Source organism: Scatophagus argus, chromosome 10 (assembly GCF_020382885.2).
Source record: "Scatophagus argus isolate fScaArg1 chromosome 10, fScaArg1.pri, whole genome shotgun sequence".
In the NCBI taxonomy this organism is placed as follows: Eukaryota; Metazoa; Chordata; class Actinopteri; family Scatophagidae; genus Scatophagus; species Scatophagus argus.
Window position 1 is genome coordinate 17,788,709 of NC_058502.1, and position 27,844 is coordinate 17,816,552.

The following is a 27,844-nucleotide window of genomic DNA, read 5'->3' on the forward strand; positions in this document are numbered from 1 at the left end:
GCTGTCTACAGTGCAGAAATCAGCTGTCGTCAAGTAGAATGTTCAAAATGTGTTTGGGAATTTCTACAGATCTGTGCGGTGGTTTCAGATAGTCTCCATCCAAGTGAGGATGCGTTTTCTGAGAATTGCTAGTATTTCCATCATATTATGAGACTGAATTGGAGTAGTCATGTGATTAAGGAAAATCTGTCATCAGAGGTATCACTGTGCCCACACTGTATCACACCGCCACAGTTACACAATTGTGTACCAAATCATAGCAAACCCAGACTGAGTTTCCTTGGACAAGATTTCTCATGTGGGAGTCTGAGTACATCTATTTGGAGAACCTTTTATTATTAAAGCTTGGGATTCCCTTGTCTAATACACAGACATTTATTCTCAAACCGGGGTCCAGGGACGCACAGGAATAAGACTGATATGATCAAAGCAATCACTTTCTCTGCTGCTGCAGCAAAACAAACAAACACACACACACACACACACACACACACACACACACACACACAAAGCCTTCCGACTGGATCTTCCTGAGAAAAAATGTAACGCTGCTGCAGATCAGAGATCTCGGCTACTATGTGTCTATGTTGGGGGGTCTCCGACATCACAGGTTTGGGAACCCATGCCACTGTATCCAGCGCTGTCCGCCTCCAACATTAACCCTGCTATTTCGAGAAACTTCCAGCCCACTTTCCCACGTCACTTCAAGGAATCTTTAAAGCGTCCGTCGCCTGTATAAAATGTTTCAGTACTCGGCAGCCAGCAACGTGAACGGCATGAAGACACAGTCACCGATACTGACAATGGCCAACAATGACAACGATCCTCTCCCTCTCGGATGGGAAGTCAAAATTGACCCTCAGACTGGATGGCCCTTCTTTGTGGATCACAATAACCGCACGACAACCTGGAATGACCCGAGACACGACACGAAAAAGGTAAAAGAGCGGCGGGATAAAGTTGGTTTGACAGTCTTGACGGCTAACGGCTGTGCAACTCTTTAACGGCTATTTTTCGTGTCGAGCTACGTCGGTTGTAGTACGTCTTCTGGCTGTGTACGCTGTGAAAGCCGCAAAAGCGTTGTGCTACATCACTGTTATATATTAATCTTGTTGACTGTAACAGTTAGGCCTTGTTTGGTACCGTCACCTCCCCCTCACAGACAGCGCATAAGCCTGTTATAACGGGTGATCAGCCCCGTTATGTTCCCGTGTCATGATCTAACACTATTATTACTCGATGACTCACCCTGCAGTATGTAAAGGCTACCTATGATGAGCTTCCAGTATTTTAATAACGTCTCTTTCATGGTGGGAAACGCTGCGACGTTCAGCTCATATTAAACTTTTGCCTTACAAGGATTGAGGCTCCTTCAGTTCCCTTTGGCCTGTGGAGTAAAGCTGTATGACAGAGGCGCTGGCTGCCCTGCAAAGCGTATTCAGTTATTTATCAAATACACGTTGTGAAAACATGCAGGTTTCGCAGAGAAAACTCGTGGGCTGAAGTGAGGTTTCACAGGCTGCCAGTTGGTAATCTTTCGTCTCAGGCATAGACACTGTTGTCCAAAGTTAGTGTCCCGAAGAATCTGCTAGAAAGACACAGCTGTCAGGGGATAAAATTGGTGCAATGGTACTGGCAGTGTGCAGTGTCCCACACTGAAATGGCAGAGGGCAAAGGGTCGTTCACAGCTATTTCATAACTTTTGTCTTAGGGGGGAAAATCTCACTGGCTTACATATATATGCAGTTTTGGCTCCGTAGACCTTTTATGTCGTTGTATCATTAACAGAGTGCTTAACTGTCAGTAGACCTGTTGCTTGTACTCCTCCATAGCTGTCACTGGCAGGTGTGCTCTATTGTTACACTGTACAAACAGTACTTTTTCTACCTTAGCTGAAGGAAATTTGTTTCAGTTTATTCTCATCTGATTTTATTTCCTGTCTTATCATAATTATTTTCTTGCAATAGCAAGTCCCCAGTAAAGACCAGCCTTGGTGGGATTATTAGTATTTTATGCATACGAATATATTCAGAGATTGTTTATGTTGTTTTTCATAAGGCTAGAGCAGAACTGGTGTGTTAGAAGAGGACTGACACAAGGAGGAAATTCAGTGTACGGAAAAAATAATGAAAATTTTTCTTCCCCATGAAGTTTAAAGGGTGTGCCAAACTACTGTGAGTGAGATAAGTCAGGAATCTAATTAAGTGAATGATATCAGTCTGATTGTGGAGCAAAATATCAGACGCAGCACTTGTGGGAATGAGCTAAAAACAGCACCGTGGCGATACATGCGGCTGTGCCATAGGGTTAAGGTAATCAGCCATTAATTTCATTCATCAGATAGTCAAAAAGGTGATACTTTTGCCACCTCGTTGTAGAAATGTCACATTGTAACCTGTAACCTTTGCAGTTATCTCAGGAATGAGAGCACTTTCCTTTTAAAAATACATATGTGAACATATTCAGATAAGAATGTTGAGCTTATGAAGGTTCATTTGTATTGTGTGTTGGATGTACTTAATTTGAATGTGATTCTCCTGGAGATGTTAATGCCTATGAAAAAAATGAAAGCAGTATTTTTCCTTTACTGAACTATAAGTAAGAATAATCTGGTTAAAACACAAACCTGTTTATTTTTTTACAGTTTTTATAACTTGTAACTGCTAAAAATAAGCCAGTCACAAAATATTTAATAAATTCCTGAGATTTAGGGATCGTACTGTCAACCAAATTTGTTGTGTTTACTTTAAATTGCATGACTATTATTTTGTGGTTAAAGGAACCAGTATCAGTGTTGCCTAACATATTAATTAAAAGGTCTTCCAAGTGCTTAGAGTCATATTTGTTGATATAATTAGTGGCAATTTAACCTTTGAAATCATATCTATATATTGTGTTTCAGGTCAGAGAGGTGTCAGCAAATGGACCCAACATACCCCCAGAACCAAGCCCTCAGGAGACACAGAAGACCTTTGTGAGGGAGATGAAGCACCCCATTCTTCGCCCAGGTTATGTTCCCATCCCAGTATTCCACGAGGGTGCAGAACTGAGGCAGCAACAGCATCCATGTTATTCCTACATCCAGCCAAGCACCGCACAGAATATCCGGACAGACGGGCAGAGCCCTTCCTCCACAACAGGGCTCCACTGCAGGCCTAGATCACCTTTACATGGACCCTCAGACAGCTGTGCCACTGAGCCTGGAAAGGCCAGCTCACCCGTTTCACAAACAGCAGAGGTTGGATTTGAGTAATAAAAAAAAATGGACTATATATGCTGCTATTGTGTAATTTGCATGCTGAAATAAAGATACAAAGCAAGTGTCATGTTACGTTTTCAGTGACTAAATACTGAATTTTCACAGTTTCGATTTGATATATTTTCAAGGTTTACACTGTCCCGCATCACCAGCCTCCACGGCCCAGCAGCACTGGTCTTCAAGCAGGTTACATCCCCATCCCGGTGATCCATGAGGGCGGAGGAGGCCAAACACAAACACAGGCTCAGCTGAATCCCTCGGTTTACTCTCAGCGTGTCCCCTACACAGAGCACCAGCAGCCTTTCCATCGCATTCAGACAGATGAGTGGCCTGGCTACTCTGCAGCAATTCAGACTCCCCGGGAAAGGGCTTCTCCGATTCTTCTTCCCCAGCATCGCGATTCTATTCACCTCCCTCCTCACATTAGAAGCCAGTCACCCATTATAACGCAGGTGCTGGGAGAAAGACCACAGGTATGTCTATGTGTCTTCAGTTGGATTTTTCTTTATTTTCAAAATGTTTCCATGTCAGTACTCGTTGACCCAGTGTGTGATAGATTCTAATGACTTCTTTTTAACTTCTAAGGCTCAGCAACAGGTTCTCACAAGAGACCTGCCCCAGAAAACTGAGCAGGAACACCAAAGCGTTCAGCAGAAACCAGAGAACACACAACTCCCCCAGCCATTGCACACAGAAGGTGACATCCAAAAGCCTCAACAACCTCAACAGTTCCAACAGCCTCCACCTCAGCAACCTCAGCAGTTCCAACAACCTCAGCCGTTCCAACAACCTCCGCAGTTCCAACAACCTCAGCCGTTCCAACAACCTCCGCAGTTCCAACAACCTCAACAGTTTCAGCAGCCACATCAGTTCCAGCAGGCACCACCTCAGACATCTCCACAGCCTCAGCATCCTGAACAGTTAATGCAGTCCCAGCAACACTTCAAGCAGCCCCAGAAACCAGAGCAACCACAACAACATACTGCAGATATCACTGTTCAAATACCTCCAAAACCAGAGGCCCAGGACATGACAGGTGTTCCCCCAGAAGTCCCGCCTGTAAAGGTAGAGGCTGAACAGGTTGCTCAATGCCCGATCCACCCAGGTTTGGCTAAGGTCCAGCAGATTGTCGAGAGGGTTGCTAAACTGGAGCAGGAGGTGAAATGTTTTGGTGGAAAGAAGAACGATAAGAAATACTTGTTACTGGAGGAGCTGCTGACCAAAGAGCTCTTAGCACTGGACTCAGTTGACCCAGAGGGTCGTGCAGATGTACGGCAGGCGAGACGGGATGGAGTCCGTCGTGTTCAGACCATACTGGAAGAACTGGAGCAACTGGAGGAGCAGCCAGCCAGGCCTGCCATCGAGACCGCAATGGAAGGAGACAACCTGACACAGAAAGGAGAGCCCAGCATAGTCACCAAGGAGAATGTGGAGCTGGCAAGAGAGATATCATAATGACTGCGCACATCATAATCAAGAGGAGAGAAGGATGCTGCTGTATATTTGATAGTGAACAAGTGTGCTCCAGTTATCTCTCCTCCTCCTCTTTCTACAGCATTTGTGGAATTTGCATGCATTGATTTACAGTGTTGGTATTTCCTGCCATTCAGCACATAATCGATGGTAGCTCAGTGCAATCATATTTTTCAAGCCAATGTTGTTGCCTTCTATGTTGTGCCAACGTCTTCATAATAAGACAGCTGTCATGATCGAGTTGTTGACAACAATTTCTAGTCAAATTAAAGTTTGAATAAGAGGCCTTTATCAATAAAAGGAAGAAGAATATAAGTATTTTCCTAAGAAATGTTATGTGTAGTTGCCTTTTGTCTTGATCAAATGTAATATGAAGCTTTTCTTTATCCAGCCAGCACATTGGTTAGTACACAAGTGCAAACATAGGGGCTTTAAAGCAGAACTCACTGCAAAACTCAGTCAACAGAAAAGCATTTTCCCCTTTATAGCCACATGGCCATGTTGGAGCTGCTTTGTCACAGAACACAGTGAATATGTTTATTAGATGCTGCTTTTTGGTGCATTAACTGATTTTGCTGTCTTTGCACTTCGCCATCATTGAAATGTATCATGCTGAAAGATCAGCAGCACTTCATTTGAAATATATGAGTTACACAAGTTTTGATTGATGTGTTTGAGTGTTTGTATGTGCATTGGTTTACTTGTTATTTCAAAAACATTATATCAATATTTATATCATAGTATTTTGGTACATTTATGAATGTGTAACAGAAAACTAAGGTGAGAAGTGTATCTTGCCTGAGACGTGAGACAATCAGCACTTGGTGCTAATGAGGAATCACAGGTTAAGATTGTCAGAATGTATAACTACCACGGCCACAATCTGTAATAACACTAATTCAAAAATGGCCTAAAAGCCTTATGAATAGCAACTGTGAAAAAATTCTGAATTCACAAATGGATGACCTGCAAGAAAATGTCTATTTCTCTTTTAAAAAGGTTTTTTAAAAGAGCTTTTAAGATTACTCTACTTGTGTAGTAATTTGTCACTATAGCCATCTGTAAGGTAGGGTCACTGTTAACACCTTTGCAAATTATGGATTTTGGCATAGTGTTGATCACACTTTATGAGTAGCAGGATAATGCATTGTTGAAAGTAGATCATGTTGGTATGGTTGAAAATAAAATTTATTTGACATGGATTTTGAGTAATATTTTGATTCCCATGAATTCTTCTGCAGGCTGAGACTGTTTTTTGTTTGTTTGTTTGTTTCTCTTTTTTAGGAGCATGCTAGTAGTGTTGTATTGTCTGTCTTTGTGTGTTGGCCCTGCGACTGACTGGCGACCAGTCCAGGGTGTACCCCGCCTCTCGCCCGTAGTCAGCGGGGATAGGCTCCAGCTCCCCCGCGACCCTGACGGATAAGCTGTATAGAAAATGAATGGATGGATGGATAGTAGTCTTGTATTCTAAGACACTGTCCTTTCAATAACTTTCTAGAGCACTGAGTCTAATCTAGTCTTTAATTTTATTATGCAGTAAAACTAATACTGATTTGAAGGTCCACCATGTTTGCTACCTGCCAAAAGAATCCATATTTTAATAATGTAAGAGTATGGTTGCTCCACCTTTTGTATTTAGAGATGTGTCCATGGCCAAGCCTTCAGCTGCTTTAAGTCTTAGTTTTGCACTGACACGTTTTCAATGTGAGCTGCTCGACCTGCCTTTTCACTCCGAGCACCCACTGAGTTATCACCAAGAACAATGTTTGCCCCCTCATTCCTCAGAATATGTGAAAGTGATGTGCTTTGTTCTTTTAATATATAAATGACCCTTGTCTGTAATGTCACAATAGGGACTTAATTACTTTTGTTTGACAATTCTTAAACACCTCTCTATCACATTTAACTTACATTTACCTTGCTGTCACTGACCAAAAGGTGCTGTGGCTGTGGTTTTTCTGTTGTCCCTTCATATAACAGGAAGGTTTAAAAAAAAAAAAAAGACACATGCAATAAATTAAGTAGTAAAGCCCCACATTATCAGTTCTGGCAAATGCTCACTTTCACCAGAATGTGGACTCTGGTTATTAACATATGGCTTCTTCATAATAGAATAACATCATATGGCCTAATAAATCAAATATATCGTTAAAAATCAGTCTAATCATTTAGTGACTTGTGTTTTTCGTAAGCTACCGTACCTGAACACCGGTGATGACGGTTACGGCACAGATCACGTGTTATTGTTTAGAGCAGGAAACTGTCACCTACGTATTGAACGGCATACAGCGGCTCCAGGGACATCTTCTCACTCGCTTATGTGTACTTGGCTTTACTCTGTCCACCATGTCTGCGGGCAGGAATGCTTCTCCAGCAGAAACGGAATTTGATTATCAGTATGCGTAGAAGTGGAATAAGCAAATCCGACACGCATCCAGCTGCTGCTGCTGCTAGCTCGCTAGGTAGCTAGCTACTGTAGCGCACCAGTCTGTGGGGAGAGAGAGCTAACCGTGGCTAGCCAGTCGCTTTCTGGCCAGCTACAGTTAACCTCCAAGACGTGGAAATTGATAATTACCTGTACCTGGCTGCTAAGCCAGCTAATTACCGACTTTTGTGTAACGTAAAAGGACGAAATGGAGCTGTTCCAAGCCAAGGACGATTACATTCTTCAGAGTGGGGACCGTGCTCTGTGGTGCAGCCGAAAAGACGGGAGTATGACCGTCAGACCTGGTATGTACTGGATGACAGCTTTTCTCAGCTACAGCCGCCGGCCATTTACCTGAAACTAACATTTGGCATAATTAACTATTCGAGTGTAATAAAGACTGTGTATTTGTTGTCCATCCTGGAGTGTGACGGACATTATTTTTCCTGACGTTTTTGTCACCATGTGTGTAAAACGCGTCAGCGGTTTAGTCTCTCACGGTAATTGTCACTCTTTCATTTGTGAACCAAACCTTGTTTTAATGATTTCTTCGCCCTGAATCATCTCCCTGCGTTCAGCAACACAAGATGTTTGGTAAGGAAGAGATTTAAAGTGTACCAAGTCTTTAAAATCATCGTCCCGTGGCTCTCATTCCGGGAGTGCCAACACCCCAAGTCTCTAAAGTTCTTGCTTTACCTCTTACATTACACACTTTACAAGGATACATTTCAGTTGTTGTTTGACCCATCAGACATATTACTGGATCGTAAGAATGTGTGAATAACAGAATTTTAGCTTTCTTGTAATGGGCCTGACTTCTGTTGTTGATTTGTTGAGCCTTACAAACTATAAACAACAGTTTATATATAACTATAACACCATTATTATGTGCAAGAACACGAAGGCACAATGAATACAGGTTCAAAGCAGCATGTGAAGTGTTAGTGAAGTCTGTAAAGCAGCTCCTAGCTTACACCTTGGTCACATTGCACAAGTCAGAGCTATGATTAAACATTTGTCGTGCTTTCTTATTAAATGAAATACCGTGGACTTTGGGTATCACATGTTCCCAGCCAAAATGAAAGAACTACTGATAGAAAAGAAAACTTCCATTAGAGTCAACTCCAAGCCTGTGTGTGTTATCCTCTGTGTCAGCTGAAGTTGTATGGCTGTGCAGCCATCCTGAACAGGTTTTTAGTTGCACTACTGTTTCATTATTTAATTGGAAAAAGGGTTTCTACTCCTCACTGGGTTTCCACTCCGCTCTCAGGAACACCTTAAAGTATTTCCGTGATATAACACACATGATCGTTTTTTATTTGTCTTTAATTGATCTTATATTTATTTATTTATTCCTGTGAGACCTTTCCTATGAGGCCTACACTGACGGTTCCCCTACACTTGAAATTTTCTGGCTGGTGGAACAGGAAGAGTCATTGTCTGAGGCTGCCTACACTTTATGTTCTCCACCCTTTGCCCCACCCTTCACATTTTTCCAATTTTCTCCACTATGATGTTTAATCCGTCACCAATGCAAAGCATTCCAGTTTTCCTTTTAGTCACAGAGTTGCACGGTTGGCATGGCTGACTTCAAGCTCGGTCTGGTGTCTGAAAATGTCAGGCTAGTTTTTTTCCTCAGTCAAATTGCTCAATAAAATAACACTGGATTGTTTGAAGTGTAATAACTGCATTTTGATTCAAGTGTGCATGAAGAATTATAGACCTACAAGGTGGAAGATTTATAAAGATTTACTTTGAGCAATCTCTGCATGGGTTGTTTCTATCAGTTGTTACCAGACTTGGCAATTAGCAGCAGCCACCAGCTGACTATGATTTACTTTTGAGCGGCTGGTGAATTTGAACATTTATCTGTCAGTGGCTGGTTTATTGACACATCTTAAAACAAACAAACAAAAAAACAGTTTTCCACTATTTTTTTTTTACTGCTTTCAGCTGCAATCACTGAGTGTTCAGTCTTTGAGGTTAAGAATGTTTTGCTGGGCATTGAAAACACATTTTAGCGTGGTAACAGGAAATCAACCATGACTGCGTGTAGGTACTTTCTGTTTTGGTTAACTTGTCAGTTTAGCTCTTTGTGTGAACATTTAGCCGTCCCTGACATTAAAGGTACACATGCTCAAACTTTTCTAGAGATACCTCGAGGCCTCAATAAGTGAAATAGCCTTTATGGTCCTGTACTGTAATGTTTGATCCTGACATATTTTGCTGCGCTGTCTTGCTACTCCACTGTTTTGGTGTTTCATCTTCATATTATTTTTTTTTTATTTCAGCGACAGACCTGTTGTTAGCTTGGAATCCAGTGTGTTTGGGCTTGGTAGAAGGTGTCATTGGCAAGATACAGCTTCACACAGGTAAGTGGAGAATGACAAGCGAATAAATAGTTCACCTCGAACAGTTTCTTTTTCTTCTGCTTGGAGTAATTTCCATCTGTGTGCACTAGACACTTGAGTTACCAGATCATCCGGTGCTTGCTTTGTTTTTTACTCACAAGGAAAGGTGTAAAAAAGTGCTTTGAAATGTGTGTAGTGATGAAGGGGAGTGAGCTGATGATGATGAGTCACATAGACAGATCTGATTTTGCTGGTGGTGTTCCTCTATGATCTTCAGAATTGAAAGTTTGAGATAAAATATTAAACCCTACACGGGAAAAATATCTAAACAATTACATCATTCTATTAATTTAGATTCAGATTACCATGGTTTAAATATTTATTTACCAGATGTCTTGTGTTACTTTATTTAAAAAAAAAAAAAAATCTCCATTTAATGGTTGGTGTGCAGCTGCTTTCTTCACACCTTTCAGAATGTGAGGAATTCTGCACCCATGACGCATCTCCCCCTTCTTCTCTCTCCTCTTGGCAGATCTTCCTCTCGGCCTCGTATTAATCCGTCAGAAAGCACTCGTGGGTCATTTACCAGGCAACCACAAAGTCTATAAGATCACCAAGATAGCTGTCATTCCTCTGTCTGACGAAGAGCCTCAGGAGCTCGAGCTGGAGGTGTGTATCCTAGTACTGTAGTATTGTAATGAGACATGAGAAGCAGTGTTCATGTGCTTGTGTTTTAATTACTGCATTCAACTACCCTGACAGGCAATATAACAGTGCTTGTGAGAATCCTAATTTGTTATTTAAGGTACCCAAGAATACACTGTGTGCGTAAGCGTGTGATTCATCTCTGATAGGCTGACCGTGGTGCAAAATGAGTTGTGGATTTTTTTTTTTTATTTTATTAAAAGACCAGTTTCATTCTCACCCACACATTTGGAATGGAAATTAAATGCAGACGTTAAAAACACTTTTTTTGCAAAGGAAGCTGAATATTGCTAAGATTTCAGTCTTTCAGGGGAGCTTCGTGGATGGTGACATAGAATATTTTCAAGTGAGTAAAAACAAAAGAGGATGATTGTTCCTGGACAGACCCCAGACCAGCTTTTAGTCCCCATCCTGTTGTATATCGTCCTTGTATTAGAGAATGATCCTTCCAGCTGTTTTGTGTCTAGGAATCCAATAGGTCGATATAGCCGTTAGTTGTTTACTACATTAGTTTAAAACAATGACGGATAGACAGAGTATTGTTTTTGGCTGTTCGTAGTCAGTAGTGGTAGACTTTTTGTTCAGTTGTTGTTCTGAAAAATTCAAGTGATGATAAAGAAATATAAATATTCTACATAATAATCATTCATGTCTCTGAGATTTTAAAATTGGAAAAAAACTGATGAAGGATCCTTTTCTTCAGCTTTGCAAGAAGCATCACTTTGGTATCGACAAACCAGAGAAACTGGCCCAGTCCCCTGATGAGTCAAAATTCTTGATGAAAACTTTCAGCCAGATCAAATCTAATGTTGCTGTGCCCATCAAGAAAAAGGTATTTTTTATTTACATGTACTCTTTATAAAAATGCATTGTCACCTGACACAGTACTTTTCCTATCCTTTGCAACCTTAAAGGCTTTGTATTGTCGGCTTATTGCTCTTTTCTACCCGCCCGTCCAATCCAGTGTTCCCCTGCCTTCCAGGTCAAGGAAAACAAAGAGAAGGAACGCCTGGAGAGGCGGCTGCTGGATGAGCTGTACAAAATATTCATGGACTCAGACTCCTTTTACTACAGCCTGACCTATGACTTGACAAACAGTGTGCAGCGTCAGGGAGATTTGGATAAGTCCAGCTTACCCCTGTGGAAACAGGTCTGGAAGCAAACACATCTCACAGCTTGTTCAGCTCGTTTCCTAATTTTTTACATGTCGTTGATGATAATGTTTATTCTTTATGAAAGGTGGATGACCGTTTCTTCTGGAATAAACATATGATCCAAGACCTTATTGACCTTCAGGTAAATTGTTTGGCGCTGTTAAGTGGCACTGTTTATTGTTTATTGTTTTCTGGCATTTTACAATGGAAACCGGATTTGATTCTGTGACAATGGCTGACCCACCCCTAGTGTTTTTCTTTACAATGGTCAGCTCAAAGAGCATAGCTGGCTCTCCTCTGTAAGAATGGCAAATGTATGTGCTGATAAGTACCAGAGCTTTATGGGCGTATGAAAAAACTCAGTAAATGGAAGGGGTGAAATCACAAGTTAAATATTTTGTTATCTCAAGATAACTCCAAGATAACTTCTTATCACTAAAAACAATTATCAGGAGGAGATCAGGAGTAGCATGCATGTATGTCTTATGCTTTGTTGTGGGCCCTGGACAGTAACATGTGCTTTAAGTTGACCACAGTATGTAAACCTGTCTTTTACAATAATTAGCCTTAATGCAAAAACCCTCATATCATATCACAGTGGAAAATATTCTTATAACAAATGGTTTACTTTGAAACACCTGCACCCACCCCACAGAGCAGTGTGTGTGTGTGTATGTCATGGTCCACTCTTATGAATCTTAGATAATGAGATTAATTAACCCATTAACACAAGTAAACAAGTTTCGTTATCCCGTGATCTTGAGATAATGACATTAAAAGAATGATTGCAAGAACATCCGTTTCCAGCTTCCGTACTTCCATATCAGCCTGGCGAACAGTATTTTAATCTCCTTGACTGTGTTTGTGTGTGTGTGTTGCAGGTGCCAGAGGTGGACTTCTGGGTGATACCAATCATCCAGGGCTTTGTACAGGTGGAGGAACTTGTTGTGAACTACAATGAGACATCTGATGAGGAGAGGAGCAGCCCTGAGACCCCACCACAAGAGATCACCTGTGTTGATGACATCCATCCCCGCTTCACTGTGGCCCTGATCTCCAGGCGTAGCCGTCACCGCGCAGGTGGAGATCACGCCTGAACTATGATTTAGCCCAACTATATAGGTTATGTTGAGCAATTAGGGATGATTTTTTTTTTAACCTCCACAACCAACTTTCACAAAGGCTTTGAATGACCTTGTCGCCAATTCTGTTTTTATTCTCTTCAAGTGAAGCGTGATATGTGATTTAAATAATCTAAGTAGTGTTAATGCATTCTCCTCACCCACAGGGATGCGGTACAAACGCAGAGGAGTGGATACCGATGGCCATGTGGCTAACTATGTGGAGACGGAGCAGTTGATCCACGTGCACAGCCACACTCTGTCCTTTGTGCAGACTCGTGGCTCCGTGCCCGTCTTCTGGAGCCAGGCTGGGTACCGCTACAATCCCCGGCCTCGCTTAGAGAAAGGTCAGTAGAGCAACATTATTTTACATGGAGTGTCAGAGCGAGTTTCCCAGAGGCTTTGCTTGAGTATGGTGGGCCTTTTACTTCCAGTTTTTTGGCACCTTAAAAAAGACATTTCCTTTAATACCATTGTTCTTTTGGGTTCTAAACATCTGTCCAGTGTATTTGAGCAATGCCTTACATTTATACCAAATATAGTCATCTTGTCAGCCATTGCTCCTTACTCTATGTTTCTGTAATTTTTTTTATTATTATTTTTACTGGGATTTTTTAGAAATGACATGAATGTTGAATTTGCTCTTCAGATGATTTAAAAACATTTTTTTATTACTCTGTCCCCAAAGTTAAAATGACATAAAAACTTATCAGAAATTTTTATTTGCAGAAATTAACGTCTTTAATCAGATTCAGTTATAGACCAGTTATACATCATTTGTATGCATATCTTTCTGTAATGTTTCAGGAGAGAAGGAGACCATGCCTTACTTTGCTGCTCACTTTGAACAACAGCTTGAACTGTACAAGACGCAGGTGGGTTTGCTTTATTAGGTCTTGAGTATGTGTTTACCATAGATATTGACTACCTGCATGCGTGAGTCTGGTGTTAGGATTGTCGCTTAAATGTATTGTCACTGTGGGTGTTCTGCCACCTGTGGCTGCATGTAGTTTTCTGACCAAGGTTCTGTCGTGAACTAGTCTAGACTAGATTTGGTGACATGATTTGTATCGACGTCAGTTTTACAATGTATTTAGGCAGATTTTTAAGGATGGAGAGAAAGATAATGTCAGTATGTAGCAGTGATTTTATTTAAGCTTTTGTAAAGCTTAACTATTGGCCTTTTAAAGATTGCAAAGTCAGTCTTAGTCAACCTTGTCTGTGTGACAAGATGCTATTTAAAGTCTGGATTTAGTTAACATTTAGTATCTTGGTGTTTTTTCACAAGAAGGGCTTAGAAGGACATGCATGTTTCTTGTAAGGCTTAATGACAACACTCTTTATTGTCAGGTCATCATTAATTTAGTGGATCAAGGTGGGCGGGAGAAGATCATTGGCGATGCATATTTGAAGCAAGTCCTGCTTTACAACAATCCAAAGCTCACTTATGTTTCATTTGACTTCCATGAGCACTGGTAAGAAAAACACTCCCTTCAGCAGTGAATCTTGTTCATGAATGTATTTATAACAGTCTGTTTTATACCACAATACATTTACTTCCTCTTTTTGTTTCTTAAATCCTATTTCTCAGCCGAGGTATGAAGTTTGAGAATGTGCAAATACTGACAGATGCCATCTCTGATATCATCACTGATATGAAGTGGGCCTGGTGAGTGTCATGTCAGTATGTAACAATATTCAGAGAATGACTTGACAGAATTAACTCTTGTTTACTTTTCCCTATCAGGGTGGATCAGGCTGGTGTCATTTGCAAGCAGGAGGGTATCTTCAGAGTCAACTGTATGGATTGTCTTGACAGGACCAATGTGGTCCAGGCTGCTATAGCTCGGGTGGTGATGGAGCAACAGGTGAGATCCATTTGTCTGGATCGAGACAAAGAAATGTGCATAAACTTCTCACAACACACCACATCTTGTAGATGATCCTTTCTAAATTCAATTGACCATTTCCTGTGCCAGTGACCATTGAGACTAAAAGTTACATGGGAATTGTTACAAGGGAATTGCAGTAATCAAATTGTTATTCAGAGGAAATACACATTCAAAACCTTGTCCTGTAAATGTGTGTTTTTCATATAAGTTATTTCCTCTAAATGATAACATTAATAATAATATCAAATAATCAACATCATTATACCTGTTAGTGACTGATTCTGAATGGAGGATTACAAAGTCTTTTGCCAAAGATGTCAGCATGATTTGCAAGATTCACTTAACAAGATGAATTCTCATATCTCATAGTCTGTTGGCACTTGACTTTGCATTTGTACAACTGACATCTGCATATATTTGCTCATCGGATTAAACACCATGTTCATACAACACTGAACAGCAAAGATAGTAGAACAGATCGTCAGTGTTCACCAGCACAGCAATTGTTTTTACACTCATAATCCTTTCAGCTTTTTAGAAATCCAGGAACTCCACTGTGTTTATCTTGGATTACATTAAGTAAACAAATAAAAACAATTTTTTTTCAGTTCATAAAACTGGATATAAGCTGACTTTTCTCACTCATGCAATGTATTCAGGAAGAGTGACATCACACTGTACTTACAATTTTAACAGCATGACCATGGACAAAATGTCTTCCTTTCTGCAGTTGAAGAAACTGGGTGTGATGCCTCCAGAGCAGCCTCTGCCTCTAAAATGCTACAGGATTTATCAGATCATGTGGGCTAACAATGGAGACACCATCAGCAGGCAGTATGCAGGAACCGCTGCGCTCAAGGTAAAACGTTTATCTTACACACACATGCCAGTTGTTTAGTAGATAGTTTAAGCTATAAGACAGGAGATTTACTTCTTAAAGAACTAAAGGAGATAAAACACCTCAGTGACAAATATGGACTGAGTCTTGTAGATCTATAACTGTCAGTCAGATCAAGGAGATAGAAATGAAAATACACAGGGTCACAATTCAAAGGTAAATCAAAAGGTATATTTATAAGACATTGTTTGATCTGTTTTAGGGAGATTTCACTAGGACGGGGGAGAGGAAACTGGCCGGTGTGATGAAGGATGGTGTGAACTCAGCCAACCGCTACTATCTGAACCGCTTTAGGGATGCATACAGACAAGCAGTGATTGGTATGGAAAAACAGACTGATGTTAAAGCTTTATACATTTATCTGTACCCACACTGTCCCAAAATTGGTTCTTGATTGACTCTCCTGAATCTTCTGTCCCTGCAGACTTAATGATGGGCCTGCCAGTGACAGAAGACCTCTACTCCATCTTCAGTAAGGAGAAGGAGCATGAAGAGAAAGAGAAGGAGAGCCAGAGGGGAGTGCAGGAGCAGGTCAGCCTCCTGCTGCAGACCTACATGCAGCTTTTGCTGCCTGATGATGAAAAGTTTCATGGAGGATGGGCCCTCATCAATTGTGACATGAGGTGCGTGGCTAACTGCCCTCTCTGATTACTTACTGGCTTTGGGCCATTGGGGACCTAGATGTTAAGCAATTTTTGTTTTATTGTATATATGTATATATTTTTTATTTATTTTTTTTGTGGCAGTTCCTGAAGTGGTCTTTTTTCTATTTCCCACCAGCCTCATTGATGCAACGAATAAAGATGTGGATGTGCTACTGCTTCTGTCTGACAAAGCCTATTACATTGCTTAGTAAGTCTGACACTAAATTTGTCAACATTGTTCTTCAGAAATTATTCTCGTGGTTTTATTTATTTATTATTGTTCATTTGCATTTATTTTCGTGCAGCTACGATGAAGAAGCAGATAAAGTCAACCAATACCAGCGCCTCAATTTAGAGGGTTTGGAAAAGATCGAAATCGGTAAGAAGTTAGACTCAAAGCAGAAGTGAGGGTTCTTGTACTCACTGAGTCACCCAACACTTCCCAAAAGTGTGCTTAACAGTTTCTCAGTAACCTTTTAGCAATATCTCCACTGATTATGATTCATGCAAGGAAAGCACATCACTGAAAATGGAAGTTACAAATTGTGTTTTCTTTTGCAGGTCCAGAGCCCACTCTGTTTGGCAAGCCAAAGTTCTGCTGCATGCGTTTGCATTACAGGAACGAAGAGACGAGTGGATACTTTCACACACTGAGAGCAGCCACACGAAATCCTGAGGATGACGGAAAAGGTAGGGTTACTTCTTTAAACGGTAAGAAAAGAAAACGGCTTGGATCATGAACTCCAGTTTGAAACTTACATTGTGATCTGTTTCAGACACATTACAATGCATAGCTGAGATGCTTCGCATAACTAAACAGTCCACAGGGCTGGACCTGCTTGTGGTTGAAAAGAAGCTGGAGAGGTGAGTACTAATTACTCACCATTAACATGATTAGCATTCATCTCTTTTTCATATGCTTGAACTTAACAACGGTAAATATGTGCACCACCATAGAACAATATTAAGTTTAACCAACAATGAGAGCCGTGCTTACGCTGTTTGTATCTGTGTTCCAGGAGGCAGAGTAAACCTCCTGAGGATATTATGGGCATCCAGAGCAAACCTGCTGACCAGGTCCAGGGTAGCTCTGGTCTGGCACAGGGCAAAAGTTTCCTCCTCAATAAATTCTCCTCTCTCAATCAGAAAGTGAAACAGACCAAGACAAATGTAAACATTGGCCCCTTCAAACCCCTCGGGAAGCTGAGCAACTTCTCTAAGCCTGATGTAAAAGTGAATTTCCTAAAGCCAACTATGCATGTCAACCTTTGGAAGTCAGACAGCAGCTTGGAGACATCAGATAACAACCTTGGCACAGGAGCCCTGAAAGATATTGGTGACGAGCACTCCGAAATTTCCTCCGACTCTGACTCCTATAATTCTGACCCAGAGCACCCGTGTTCTGGTTCTTTAGAAAACGTGGACTATGTGCTGCCCAGCTGCGGCATTGTAGCATCAAACCCACGACTTGGCAGTCGTTCCCAGTCTATTGGTAGCGTGGAGCTAAATATCCCCTCTGTTATCCGGGTCACCAGCTGTGAGGGGAAGCAAGAAAACCCCTCTCAAGCCAGTGATGACAAGTCCCCAGGGGCTGCCTCAGTGGCTGAAGAAGCCATTCTGATTGACTTTGGTACTCCTATTGATGCCTACTGCCACCAGTTTGTCCAGGACGCGCAGACCAAACCCGTTGAGGTGTTTGGAGAGCAGCCGCCAGCCGTTGTCCCCACACTCAACCCTGTGGTGCCTGTGCAGAATAAGACCTCAGCAGACTTAGACAAGCACTCACGCTCTGAGCCACAGCAACCGCAGCAGGAGCCCCAGCTCCCCAGGCCATCCCAACTAGACGTTGAGTCCACTACCTCCAGTTCCAACCTCCTCGCCGTCCAGAAACCGAGCTCTGCGGCCTCAGGAGGCTCTCAGAGGAGTCTGAGTTCACAGGTGGAGGGCAGCCTCGGCCCTTCACCTGCGGATAGCAACGGCAGCCGAGTGGTGTCCCCCTTTGCCAAGATCAAGAGCTCCATGGTCCAGGTGGCCAGCCTCACCCAGGCTGGACTCACCCAGGGGATCAGCTTTGCTGTTGCAAAGGTACAGAAAAGCCCCGATCCAGACACTGTTACCGAAGCCCAAGAAAGTGAGCTGAAGGCAATGTTTACGCAGTGCCAGACAAGGATCATTCAGATCTAGTGCTTTCCTTGTAGCAGAATTTTTGTAGTCGACTGTCAACTAGAAACTTTCTGTGTAGTAGCAGTAGCAAAAGCTTGCACATAGCGTCACTACTCGGCCAAGAAATGCGCTTGTAAATTTCCTTCTTAGTTGAAGTTTCTCATGTTAATGACGACTCCTGTACAAAACTAACAAATATACGTTAAAGCCCAAGGTGACAGTGACCATGTTTATATGCACATTATTATGGATTCCGTTACTAGTAAGAGAGCACTGATTGTTTGGTCCTGCGTTTTGATATGATATCCCTTTTGCTATCCAGCCTCACACACTGATAAAAATGCCAGGCCTTCTTTCTTTCTTTTATGGTTTAATAATCAGTTGTCATCAGTGCATTCCCTCCCTATAGAAATTGCAGTAATGGTAATGCAATGACATTTCTGATGTAAATGTCTCAGAATACTAGTACTAATACTAGTACTACTAGTACTAGTAGAGTATAAAAATGGCATATAGATAAATTTAATGAATCTTGAATCTGTTCTGATCTCCGCGAGTCAATCAGAATGTTTGCTTAAAATGAGTGTATGTCTTATCATATTTCCATGATATTATCATTATGAATGCTTAAGATTTAGAGAATATTTACACTCTGTGTACATCCAGAGTGGTATGGATAGTATTTTTCGTGCATGTAAACATGTCACTATCCTCACTGAAAAGGTTATTTTACCCGCAGTGCTTGCATGTGAGGTTACAGGTAACGGCTGATATTGACAAGGCAGGTAAACGTAAGCTGCATGTTGAAAGACCAACTCTGACTTTATCACGTACTGTATGTCATCCTGTATGTGCAGGTCAGTTATTGGCATTTGTGATGTAGACCTCATAATAAGCTTCGGTTTGTACCAGTTGTTGTAGACTCCAACCAAATATCTTTTGTGACTTCCAAAGGACAACTCAATGTTAACTATTACCCTCTGTATAGCTGTCAGAAACTATCCAGACGACATACTGTACGTAGTTACTCTATGTAATATCAGTGTTGTCAAGTGTAACGTAGAAGATATACCGTTATAGAAATAATGACTACACAAGACCTTAGTGAAAGTATCCCGGTTGTCAATATGTACAGTGAGTATTGTTTGTTCATCTGTTCCCTGAGTAGAGCCTTCCTTTTAGCTTTTTTGTATTGATGGTAGGGCGGCAGCTTGTTCAAAGAGGTATGAGCATTATATTTTGAGAAGAAAGCCCAGTACTGTCATTGCTAACCATGAATAACCAGAAAACTACTGGTTGGGGTTGTTTTTAATAGATATATGTATTGAAATAACTATTCTGCTATTCGGCTGTACACATTAACGATGAGGATCTGTTCGAGTCCTCGGCCAGCGTTGTACATTGACGTTGCATGTTTGACAAAGACAGGAGAGTAGCATATAGTAGGTATATATGCAATTGCACCCACCCAATTATTAGAAACACTGACGCGTTATGCACTCCACAGACTGAAAGCATATTTGCCTTAACAGGGAATTGAAGTGGGATTATGTATATCAGGTATTTATGGCAAAATCTACCTTTTTAAGTCCATTCTGACATGTTACATTTGGTGTACTGTGTAAAACATCATATTCAGGGTTGCTGTATGTCATCAAGCTTTATCTTGGGATATTTCATCATTTTGCGTGTTAGCTGTGTGTATGTGTTGTACAAAATGTGTTTGTGTGTTGGAGTATCTCTGCTGCTGCTGGTGTTCAGCGGTGCTCACCCCAGAGCCTTTGTTATATTTATGTGGTATGAAGCCATATATGTTGTTGTGGTATTTCCCCCAACCTCAAGAAGTGAGACTTTGCCTCATTAGTCACCCGCTGTTGTCTTTCCAGTTGTTGTCATTCAGTGAGAATCTCCCACATGACCTTGTTATAGTTCTTAAGAAGAAATAATGAACCATGGCCACCTTATTCCACAACTCTGTATGTTGGTGTCTAGTTATGAGAAATTATAACAATCTGGTTTGCTTCGAGCTGAAATATCCCAAGATAAACTGTCAGACATTTCATATTTTTGTGTTACATTTGCCTGTTTTCAGCTTGCTCACCAGCAGATACGATTTGGAATACTTGTATATTTTATCTAATTGTTTTAAGAGACTGTAGGCTGCTTCGTGGGTGCTACATTATATAGTTATTGAACCTGCTGATAGTGTGTGGTGCTGCCAAAGCTTTAAGGTAAAAGCTGCAATGCTTAGTATTGATGCAGAGGGTAAAAGCAGTTTATGAAACTTTCCTTCAGGATTGCAAACACTGGAGCAGAGCAGAAACTTGTTCTGTCCTAAACTGGCTGTATTAAGCTCAAAGGAACAGAAATCCTCAACATTCCTGATAAGAGACCACAATGCTGGAGTGTTGGTGTCTGGTTTTTATATGCAAAAGCTGGCAGTTGTATTTGATCCTGTATTTGCTGGGTGACATTTTTCTCTTTTGTTTACACCAAGTGCTTTTGTGAACACCTCTTCATTAGTTGTCTGCGGTTGTCCTCCCCTCCCTATTAGGACCCCAGACCATGACAAAGCGTCATGTGACTCGAGGTCTTGAAGCATTTGATTTGCACTCTTAAAGCACATTTTCTAGCATTAGTATCATTCCATCCGAATGTCTGTGGTCATGTCTCTCCTCTTAACAAACTGTCATTGTTTTCCACAGTGTATTGAGATTGTATTGTATATTAAAAGTATCCTATTTATTCTTATCCTCTTTGGGTGTGTTACTTGATAACAAAGTGCACTGTACACTTTTTTGTTTAGGAATATATTCCATTGGAATAAAAAGTATGAGTGAAAGAGCATTGCATTGAAGTTTATTGTCAAATCCATCAACAAGAAGTCTTTATGCCAGCATATCAGACTGTTTGTTCTTTACGTACACTGGCAACTGACTCCATGTCTACTGACTGAAGAAGAAAAAAGGAAATGATCTTCTAGACCTCACTATTGTATTTACATATTTGAGATTTTTAAAAAAAATCTTTGTAAACAAAGTTTGGTCTGCAGCAACACTGAGACACCAAAATGTGTACATACAAACATCTTTATTACAAACTTTTTTTTTTTTTTTTTAGGTATCAAAAAGAAAATCAAAAGCGCTCCCCTTTGTCTCTCTGTGATCACGGCTCGTTGCCGTTGACACGCTTGTGCTGCTCCATCCGGCTCCTCCGCAGCATGTCGATGTGTTTGGCTCTCAGCCAGCTGTCTCTGGACAGAGAGGTCTGTCCCAGGCTCAGAGACAGCAACCTGCCGACACACTCACAGTCAGCCACGTCCCACTCAAACACATCTCAGCTTGATGAAATGAATACTCCAAATGCTGTTGTAACATTTCTGCTGCTTAGCATATCTGGCATTTTCATTGTTGATTATGACTTGTTATTGTGTTTATGTAATATTTTACCCTTTAAAATAGCAGATAAAAGGAAAGACATGCCAAGTAAAGGAGCTTATGTAAACTTAGTCACAGCCCACCTTGCCACAACGAGCAGCCTGTGGAGGTCCTCGGCAGATACGCTCTCTGGGTCATCCTTCCTCATATCAACAAAGTCTTCTTCGACTGCCTGAGGACACAACAAAAAGACAAGCAGTTAAACACAGCCACTCCTGTTGGGTACATGTGGGAAAACCTAAACTGCAGGCAACTAAGTCATTACCCCGGTGTCATTGTTACTCCAGCCTCTTCATAAGGGTTCTTGCCCCCTTTGAGTGGGATGACAGCATGTCTCACCTTTGTCATTTCATCAGAGATGCTGTAGTCTAGCTGGCGAGCCACACTCAGGTAGATTCTGAACTTGTTCAGCTGTGATGAAGCCTGCGGGTGCATGTGGATGCTGCTGAGGTACTCCTCCATGTGTGGTGGGTTGACCTGAGACTGTAGGTGTATCTGACAGTCAGACTGTGGGGTTGCACGTAAAAAGAAATAATTACACAGTGCCAATGACGAGCTGTACAAAGAAAAGCTATATGCATGTCTCAGTTTATGCCACGGGTGTTGCTATGCCAAAGCAGCCCTGCCTGCTGTGTTCTGGCCTAGTCTGGCGTATTCTCAATACTTCATGGCACGCCAGAGCTGACCGTGAAGCATCTGATCAGTTTGACCCTGCAGCTACTCATAAACCAGTAGTGTTCAGTGTAAACACAGACATCTACACCTGACTTCTAATCAACCCTGCGGGTTGTTTACAGCATGCTGCCCTTCACTGCAAGACTAATAGATGGCCGAGCCTGACGCCTCTCTCAGGATTGTTCCTGTGCCACACAGCTGCCGCCATGGCAACCCATTAGACCAACACACAGGAATAGCACACAGCACATTCCTCGGGCTGTTCACAACACAGCGAGAACCGGGCTAACGCTGCCGGCCAGAATGGCTGCTGCAGCCAGCCAATGGCAGCTGAGATGACAGCATGACGCCGGCTGGAAACAACCTCCAGCGTTAGCTCGGTCTCATGAGAGGCTGAATGAAACATGACCCATCCCTGGCCATGCCGGGGAGAGTGGGTTGGAGATTAGTGGTGGATAGGGGTGAGTTTTCACCCTGCGGTTGCATGCCTCATCCCTCTTTGTCCTCACCGGCAGCAGTGAGCGGCCCTCTGACACGATGACCACGTTAATATTGCAGGGGAATTCCATCTGGTGGTAGTTAAAGTCATAATCAACCTTCTGCCATGAGATCAGGTTCCCCAGAGCTGTGACATTACGTACACCTACACAACCAAAACACAAACACACACAGAAGAAGATCCAACCTGGTTAGTGTTCAGTCAAGTGTCTACAAGCTGCAGTGACGGCATTAACTACTTGTCGGTGTGTCGTCCCCTTGTGGTTTCCAGAAGCCTCACCTGTTGTGTCGAGCTGTCCCTGCTCCAGCTGGGTTTCATCCAGGAAGAGGGAAGTGTTCTGGGCCAACTGCAGGGCCCCACTCACAAGCCGATTGGCCACATAGTCCTTCTTAGGCACCAACCGCATCTGGTTCATGTTCTGGAGGCTCATACCCAGATAGTACGACTGCAGGGGGAAGATAAAACAAACGTCTTTTATTTCAACAAAAAATAAACAAACAAAACTAGCAGCGCTGACAGTTGCTTGGAGTGACAAAATTCACTCACAGAGGGCACAAGCTGTTGGATGATCTGGTACAAGCGCTGACTGTACGAAGCAACAACAGGACAGCCACTCAGGTTCAAGGTGAACTTGCCCAGTGGGAGGACATCCCGTCGACTGTACCTGCAGGGACATCCACCACACTGTGAAATTAGAAAGCTTCTCTTAAGCATGAAGCCACAAAGCACTTACAGCTTGCACTTAACATACACGTTCGAAATGAGATGCAGAATGAGGTACTCAGCGGCCAGGGCATCTCCCAGAAGGATGTGAGAAAAGTACGTGAGCAACTCTGCCCTGACGGAGGCCATCTCACCAAGGGTCGAAGATAAAACTGAGGAGGAAGGACAGATAGTTAACACAAGTTCCTGTGGCTACGACAGGCATGAGCATTTAAGAGCATTATGGTGGAAAACTGCATGACTCCTCTTCCTGGCAAGCTTCACAACTCAAATGAACTTGGACATAAACGGTCCCTTTCTTTCCCCACACAGCTGGAGGGCAACATGATAATGTGACTGCAACTAAGGTTTATGTTGCCTATTTAAAACAGGGTTTTCAAAGTAGCTCTAGCCAGCTAATGTGTTTACCTGATAAATTAAATCATAAATTATTTACAATTCATTTTCTACACTAATTTTCTTGACAAGCTCATCCTTGAGTCCTTGTGTCAGCAATTGACTTAATATGTCTGTATTTTTATGCATGAAGAGCTGAATTCAAAATGTGTACAAATAAACCATTAGCATTAAACAAGCATAACAGATTTAGTCCTTTGGAAAAATACTTTTTTTGTAGATGAGTTACTGAAGTTGTTCACCGTGTAGCATCTACACAACGTGTAGATGAGTAGATTGCTGGTGACTTCTCAATAAGCGGATGTTTTTGCAGCAGTTCTGCTGGATTGATGATGGGTAAGCTCAAGGATGGAAATGCTGTTTTCTGAGGTTCTGCGATCCTTTACAGGTGCTCCATAGTCAGAATGTTTGTCCATGTTTACACAACGACAGCATGAAGTTAGGTAGACGCACCACTGATAATATTTTGTAAATGACCTCTTATATTTTCTTTTCTGTTTATAGACGTAATCTAGTCATAGGAGATTTACCATTTAGCCAAAATCACTCACACTGACTTTTCATGACTCATTCAAACATTGATCTGTTTGCTGAGCTGACAAAAACAGGCTATTTAACTAATATTTACTCAGAGTCTTCCTCCAGTGGGTTGGACACACAGTTCCAAAAGTGGCGTGCAGCAGGTGTCAAAACAACCCGGCATCAGGTTAGCTGTCAGGCTTATTTATGCAAAACAGATCAATTGTGGCTAGACGCAGTCACATCCGTGTAAAAACCCCCTGACAGTAACACACAACATACTTACTAAATATTCCCCGAGCTCCTCTTCTGACAGCATGACACGTCAGTGTTTGGACACAAACATCAGCACCGATAAAGTGCCTTCTGGTCATAAACTAGGTTGAAATATGAATGACTATTAGCACCTACAGTCCCACATGCAGTGAAAAAAAAAAAGTATTTGTCCTTACAGGCACTGTGGTCCTCCAGGGCGGCAGAGGGCAGCAGGGGGTTGTTGTTGTGTGGCAGTGGCCTGGCATAAAGCATGTGGAGGCGAGGGACGAGTGAGGCCGGAGGGCTGTGCACTCTCTGCTCCTCTGCCGTCTCCATGGACTCTGTAGGGTCCAGGAGGGATGAGGAGCCGTCTCTGTGTGGACATGCCAAGAATGAAAGACCAAAACACGAAGATCCCCACCAGAAGGATTCTGTCTGGAAACCTATCTTACTTCTCGTCGGCCAGAGCGCTGAGAGCAGGACTGACAGAGAGGATCCCGTAAACCTCCAGTGTGTCGTTCAGTTTGAAGCTGTCCCAGTCCTCATACACCTGCCAACAACAACAACAACACACACACACACCTTAGTTTCTGTTCTACACTCAGAAAGTTTGTTGATAAAAGATGTATCATCTCTCTCAACAATTCAGGTTACGGCAACAAGAGAAAAAGCACCTTGACTAGGCAGGAGGGGCCTTTCTCTCCGGGTAGGGGGAAGTTGAGGTCGAGATGGGAGGCAGATGCTGTCTGGCTGGAAGGAGCTTCTGTCTCCTGCCGCTTACAGTCACCATTACCGTGTTGTTCTGTGGGACTCTGAGGACCTGCAACTAGAGAGAGAGAGAGAGAGAGAGAGATGCCTGTGTTTATGGCAAAAATCCATACCTGGAAATGTTTATATGATTCACCTCCTATGATGACAAAACATAAGATCCATGTATATTAATACACTTTGACAGAAGCAAAATGATGCTTCTGTTTTGTATTCAGCTACACACTAGTCCATATTCACGTTAACAGTAACTCATACCAGTATGTGAGTCCCTCTGCTTCTGTGGCTGTGTGTCCATGTCGTCCATGTCATCGTCGTCTTCCTCGTAGCTGCGCTTCTGTCTGGTCGGCGCATACGAAGTGGAAGGAACAACTCTGGCTTGGCTAGAGCTGGCGTAACTGTGCAACGGAATTAAGGAAAACTATGGAGCGGCATTCAAAAATATTGGCATGGCATATGTGGCATAATCGTGGCTATGAGGAACATTTCCACCAGATGGGTATGACATGATCTGGACAAGATGAGGATATCTCTTTCACCCAGGGATTTTCTCCCGGGATTGGCACACAGTAGAAAGTCTGTCGCTCTGCAGTCACAGTGTTCCTGGAATTAAAATCCACCTGGAGATAAACACATGTCGCTGTTAGCAAAGCTGAACTGAGGTATTTATGGGTGTCTTGAGTGATTCAACAGAAGCAGACTCACCCCACATTCTGTCACATCTTTGTACTTCCCACATCGCAGTACCTGGGGATATTTAAATAGTAAAATAAGACGATAACATGGCGAAATGTCACAAATTATCACATGCAGAAAAGCATGCACTGGACACATGAGAGGGCTGTATTATGCAAACAGCTGCACAGGAAAGAACAAATAAGTTCTTACTTTAGTCTTTGTAGATGGATCGACCGTCTCATACACTCCCATGTAGAACTCGGGATCGAACATGTCTTGGATTAAGCAGCGAAATTTCACCAGGCTGTTGGGCTTCAGGTAATGCAGAGGGACATCGTTCAAAGACGGGACCTGCACCAAAATGAAGGTAGATGTCACTTACAAGGGAGTGTGCTGAATTGGGCTATGACGCTGACATTTCCATGCAACTTTTGCATCTCTGTGGCATAAGACAGCAGTGCTTCATTACCCAGGTATGAGCATCCTTCTCTTTCAGCTGATCTTTAAAGAATTCAATTGCTTTCGCCTCCCATGCAGAGTCTGGGTTGTTCTGGGACACAGCTATAACAAAAATCAACAAGAGCAAAACATTACCTATTATTTATAGCAACGGAACCATAAATTCATATAATCACCAAAAATGGTTTTGAAAATATCAGGGATTAGAACATCAAATATATCATACAGTTTCATTAAAATATAAGTTACAATGCAAACACGGGATTAAAAAAATACAACTTGGTGTGTATCGGTGGTGTCAAGAATTTCAAACAATTTCACATTAAATTTGAAACAGTTCCATACCATCAATTACTCGGGGTATTTTTATTCTTTTTTTATACGTGAAATTGAAAGTTTGGGGATTTTTGCTAGTCCTAAAACCTTAAACTGCCCGATTTATAAACACACATATCAGATTTGTTAAGTTTATTTCTAAGTAAAACAACATTTTAAACTGGCGACTTTCACATAACACTTGTGCATCCTCAAGCACTGTGAGCGAGTGTATTCACAAAGGTTAAATAAATCTGAAACGACTTTAAGACAGTTTAGGACTCCTGAGTAGCCCATGTTGATTTTCAGTGTCGATGTGTGCACACTAGTCCTCAGCTCAAACTGCACACACCCGGCAGTACTTGTAATTAAAAGTGATACTGCCGTGGTTTAGTTACTGCGCTGGCGGAAACGTTATTATTCGCTATTTCTGAAGCTTACAAAGAGCACAGCTAATGTAATACGTGGGATGAACGTGGTAGTTAGCTCTGCACGTAGCCATATAGCTAATTAGCTCGGTTCACGCGTTAACGTTAGCTGTCAAGGAGTGAAGTTCCGGTATATCTCTTACCAAACATCCCTTCAACAACGCCGAGGGGGTTGTCAATCCAGTCATGTGTGGAAGGCATCATTGGCCAGTGGTAAGGGTACGAATAACACAAAATATACCAAAGTGAAATCTCTGTGAAAACACTGTTTTCCTAACTTTCACACACACGGGATTGCAGAAGTGAGGGCGGGAAATTTGCGTCACCAGTCGAAGAGCGTGGTTCGTTTGTTTTGTACGCAGACACCAACCGGATAGCAAGGAAGTATCACAGTGGCTGAATTTCTTATTGTACTTCAGCGTGATGAGCGGTTTGGTTTTGTTTGTTTTGAGTGAAAAAGAAATAACATTTGCTCTTAATATAAAACGACCACCCATTAAAGTAAATGTTCTTATTTTTGCTCCGGGGATACAATGTAAATATTTGGCATTGTACGTGTCTGGCCTGTAGGTGGCAGTAGTGAAAATTAGTGTTTGTTGTATCCACA

The 27,844-nt window shown here is 42.0% G+C and overlaps 3 protein-coding genes across 5 annotated transcripts; 2 read left to right on the forward strand and 1 right to left on the reverse strand.

Annotated features, from left to right (window-relative positions):
- The first annotated feature begins 548 nt into the window (after nt 1–548).
- bag3 (BCL2 associated athanogene 3) lies at nt 549–5,934 on the forward strand. The gene is made up of 4 exons (XM_046402816.1): nt 549–938; nt 2,903–3,238; nt 3,388–3,732; nt 3,845–5,934. Exons 1-4 carry the CDS (start codon nt 741–743, stop codon nt 4,712–4,714), a joined length of 1,749 nt encoding a protein of 582 aa, XP_046258772.1. The 5' UTR covers nt 549–740; the 3' UTR covers nt 4,715–5,934.
- A 1,024-nt stretch (nt 5,935–6,958) lies between these two features.
- On the forward strand, nt 6,959–20,930 carry inpp5f (inositol polyphosphate-5-phosphatase F). Of its 3 annotated transcripts, none has more exons than XM_046402817.1 (20): nt 6,959–7,462; nt 9,449–9,529; nt 10,041–10,177; nt 10,917–11,045; nt 11,178–11,363; nt 11,453–11,509; nt 12,249–12,447; nt 12,656–12,835; nt 13,296–13,363; nt 13,839–13,963; nt 14,080–14,157; nt 14,236–14,356; nt 15,111–15,239; nt 15,481–15,598; nt 15,703–15,901; nt 16,059–16,130; nt 16,228–16,301; nt 16,484–16,612; nt 16,699–16,786; nt 16,942–20,930. In XM_046402817.1, the coding sequence occupies exons 1-20, from the start codon at nt 7,366–7,368 to the stop codon at nt 18,104–18,106; spliced, it is 3,432 nt and encodes a 1,143-aa protein (XP_046258773.1). In that variant the 5' UTR covers nt 6,959–7,365; the 3' UTR covers nt 18,107–20,930. The 3 variants fall into 3 exon arrangements, with proteins under 3 accessions (XP_046258773.1, XP_046258774.1, XP_046258775.1); XM_046402818.1 differs by having other exon boundaries at nt 6,960–7,462; nt 11,196–11,363; XM_046402819.1 differs by lacking the exon at nt 6,959–7,462 and adding an exon at nt 7,471–7,751.
- LOC124066445 (minichromosome maintenance complex binding protein) lies at nt 20,923–27,583 on the reverse strand. Its single transcript, XM_046402823.1, has 16 exons — nt 27,381–27,583; nt 26,505–26,596; nt 26,246–26,386; nt 26,063–26,104; nt 25,888–25,977; nt 25,616–25,757; nt 25,264–25,415; nt 25,042–25,139; nt 24,787–24,962; nt 23,448–23,571; nt 23,243–23,360; nt 22,976–23,141; nt 22,707–22,840; nt 21,862–22,029; nt 21,606–21,694; nt 20,923–21,377 (listed from the first exon to the last, which is right to left on the reverse strand). Exons 1-16 carry the CDS (start codon nt 27,439–27,441, stop codon nt 21,251–21,253), a joined length of 1,920 nt encoding a protein of 639 aa, XP_046258779.1. The 5' UTR covers nt 27,442–27,583; the 3' UTR covers nt 20,923–21,250.
- Between the last annotated feature and the right edge of the window lie 261 nt (nt 27,584–27,844).

Coding starts and splice junctions, on each gene's coding strand:
- bag3 (XM_046402816.1), top strand. CDS start 741: ATGTTTCAGTACTCGGCAGCCAGCAACGTGAACGGCATGAAGACACAG. Junction 939..2,902: donor CGAGACACGACACGAAAAAG/GTAAAAGAGCGG, acceptor ATTGTGTTTCAG/GTCAGAGAGGTGTCAGCAAA. Junction 3,733..3,844: donor TGCTGGGAGAAAGACCACAG/GTATGTCTATGT, acceptor TTAACTTCTAAG/GCTCAGCAACAGGTTCTCAC.
- inpp5f (XM_046402817.1), top strand. CDS start 7,366: ATGGAGCTGTTCCAAGCCAAGGACGATTACATTCTTCAGAGTGGGGAC. Junction 9,530..10,040: donor CAAGATACAGCTTCACACAG/GTAAGTGGAGAA, acceptor TCCTCTTGGCAG/ATCTTCCTCTCGGCCTCGTA. Junction 11,510..12,248: donor AAGACCTTATTGACCTTCAG/GTAAATTGTTTG, acceptor TGTGTGTTGCAG/GTGCCAGAGGTGGACTTCTG.
- LOC124066445 (XM_046402823.1), bottom strand. CDS start 27,441: ATGATGCCTTCCACACATGACTGGATTGACAACCCCCTCGGCGTTGTT. Junction 26,597..27,380: donor CGTTGTTGAAGGGATGTTTG/GTAAGAGATATA, acceptor TTTTTGTTATAG/CTGTGTCCCAGAACAACCCA. Junction 24,963..25,041: donor AGCGCTCTGGCCGACGAGAA/GTAAGATAGGTT, acceptor ATGTCCACACAG/AGACGGCTCCTCATCCCTCC.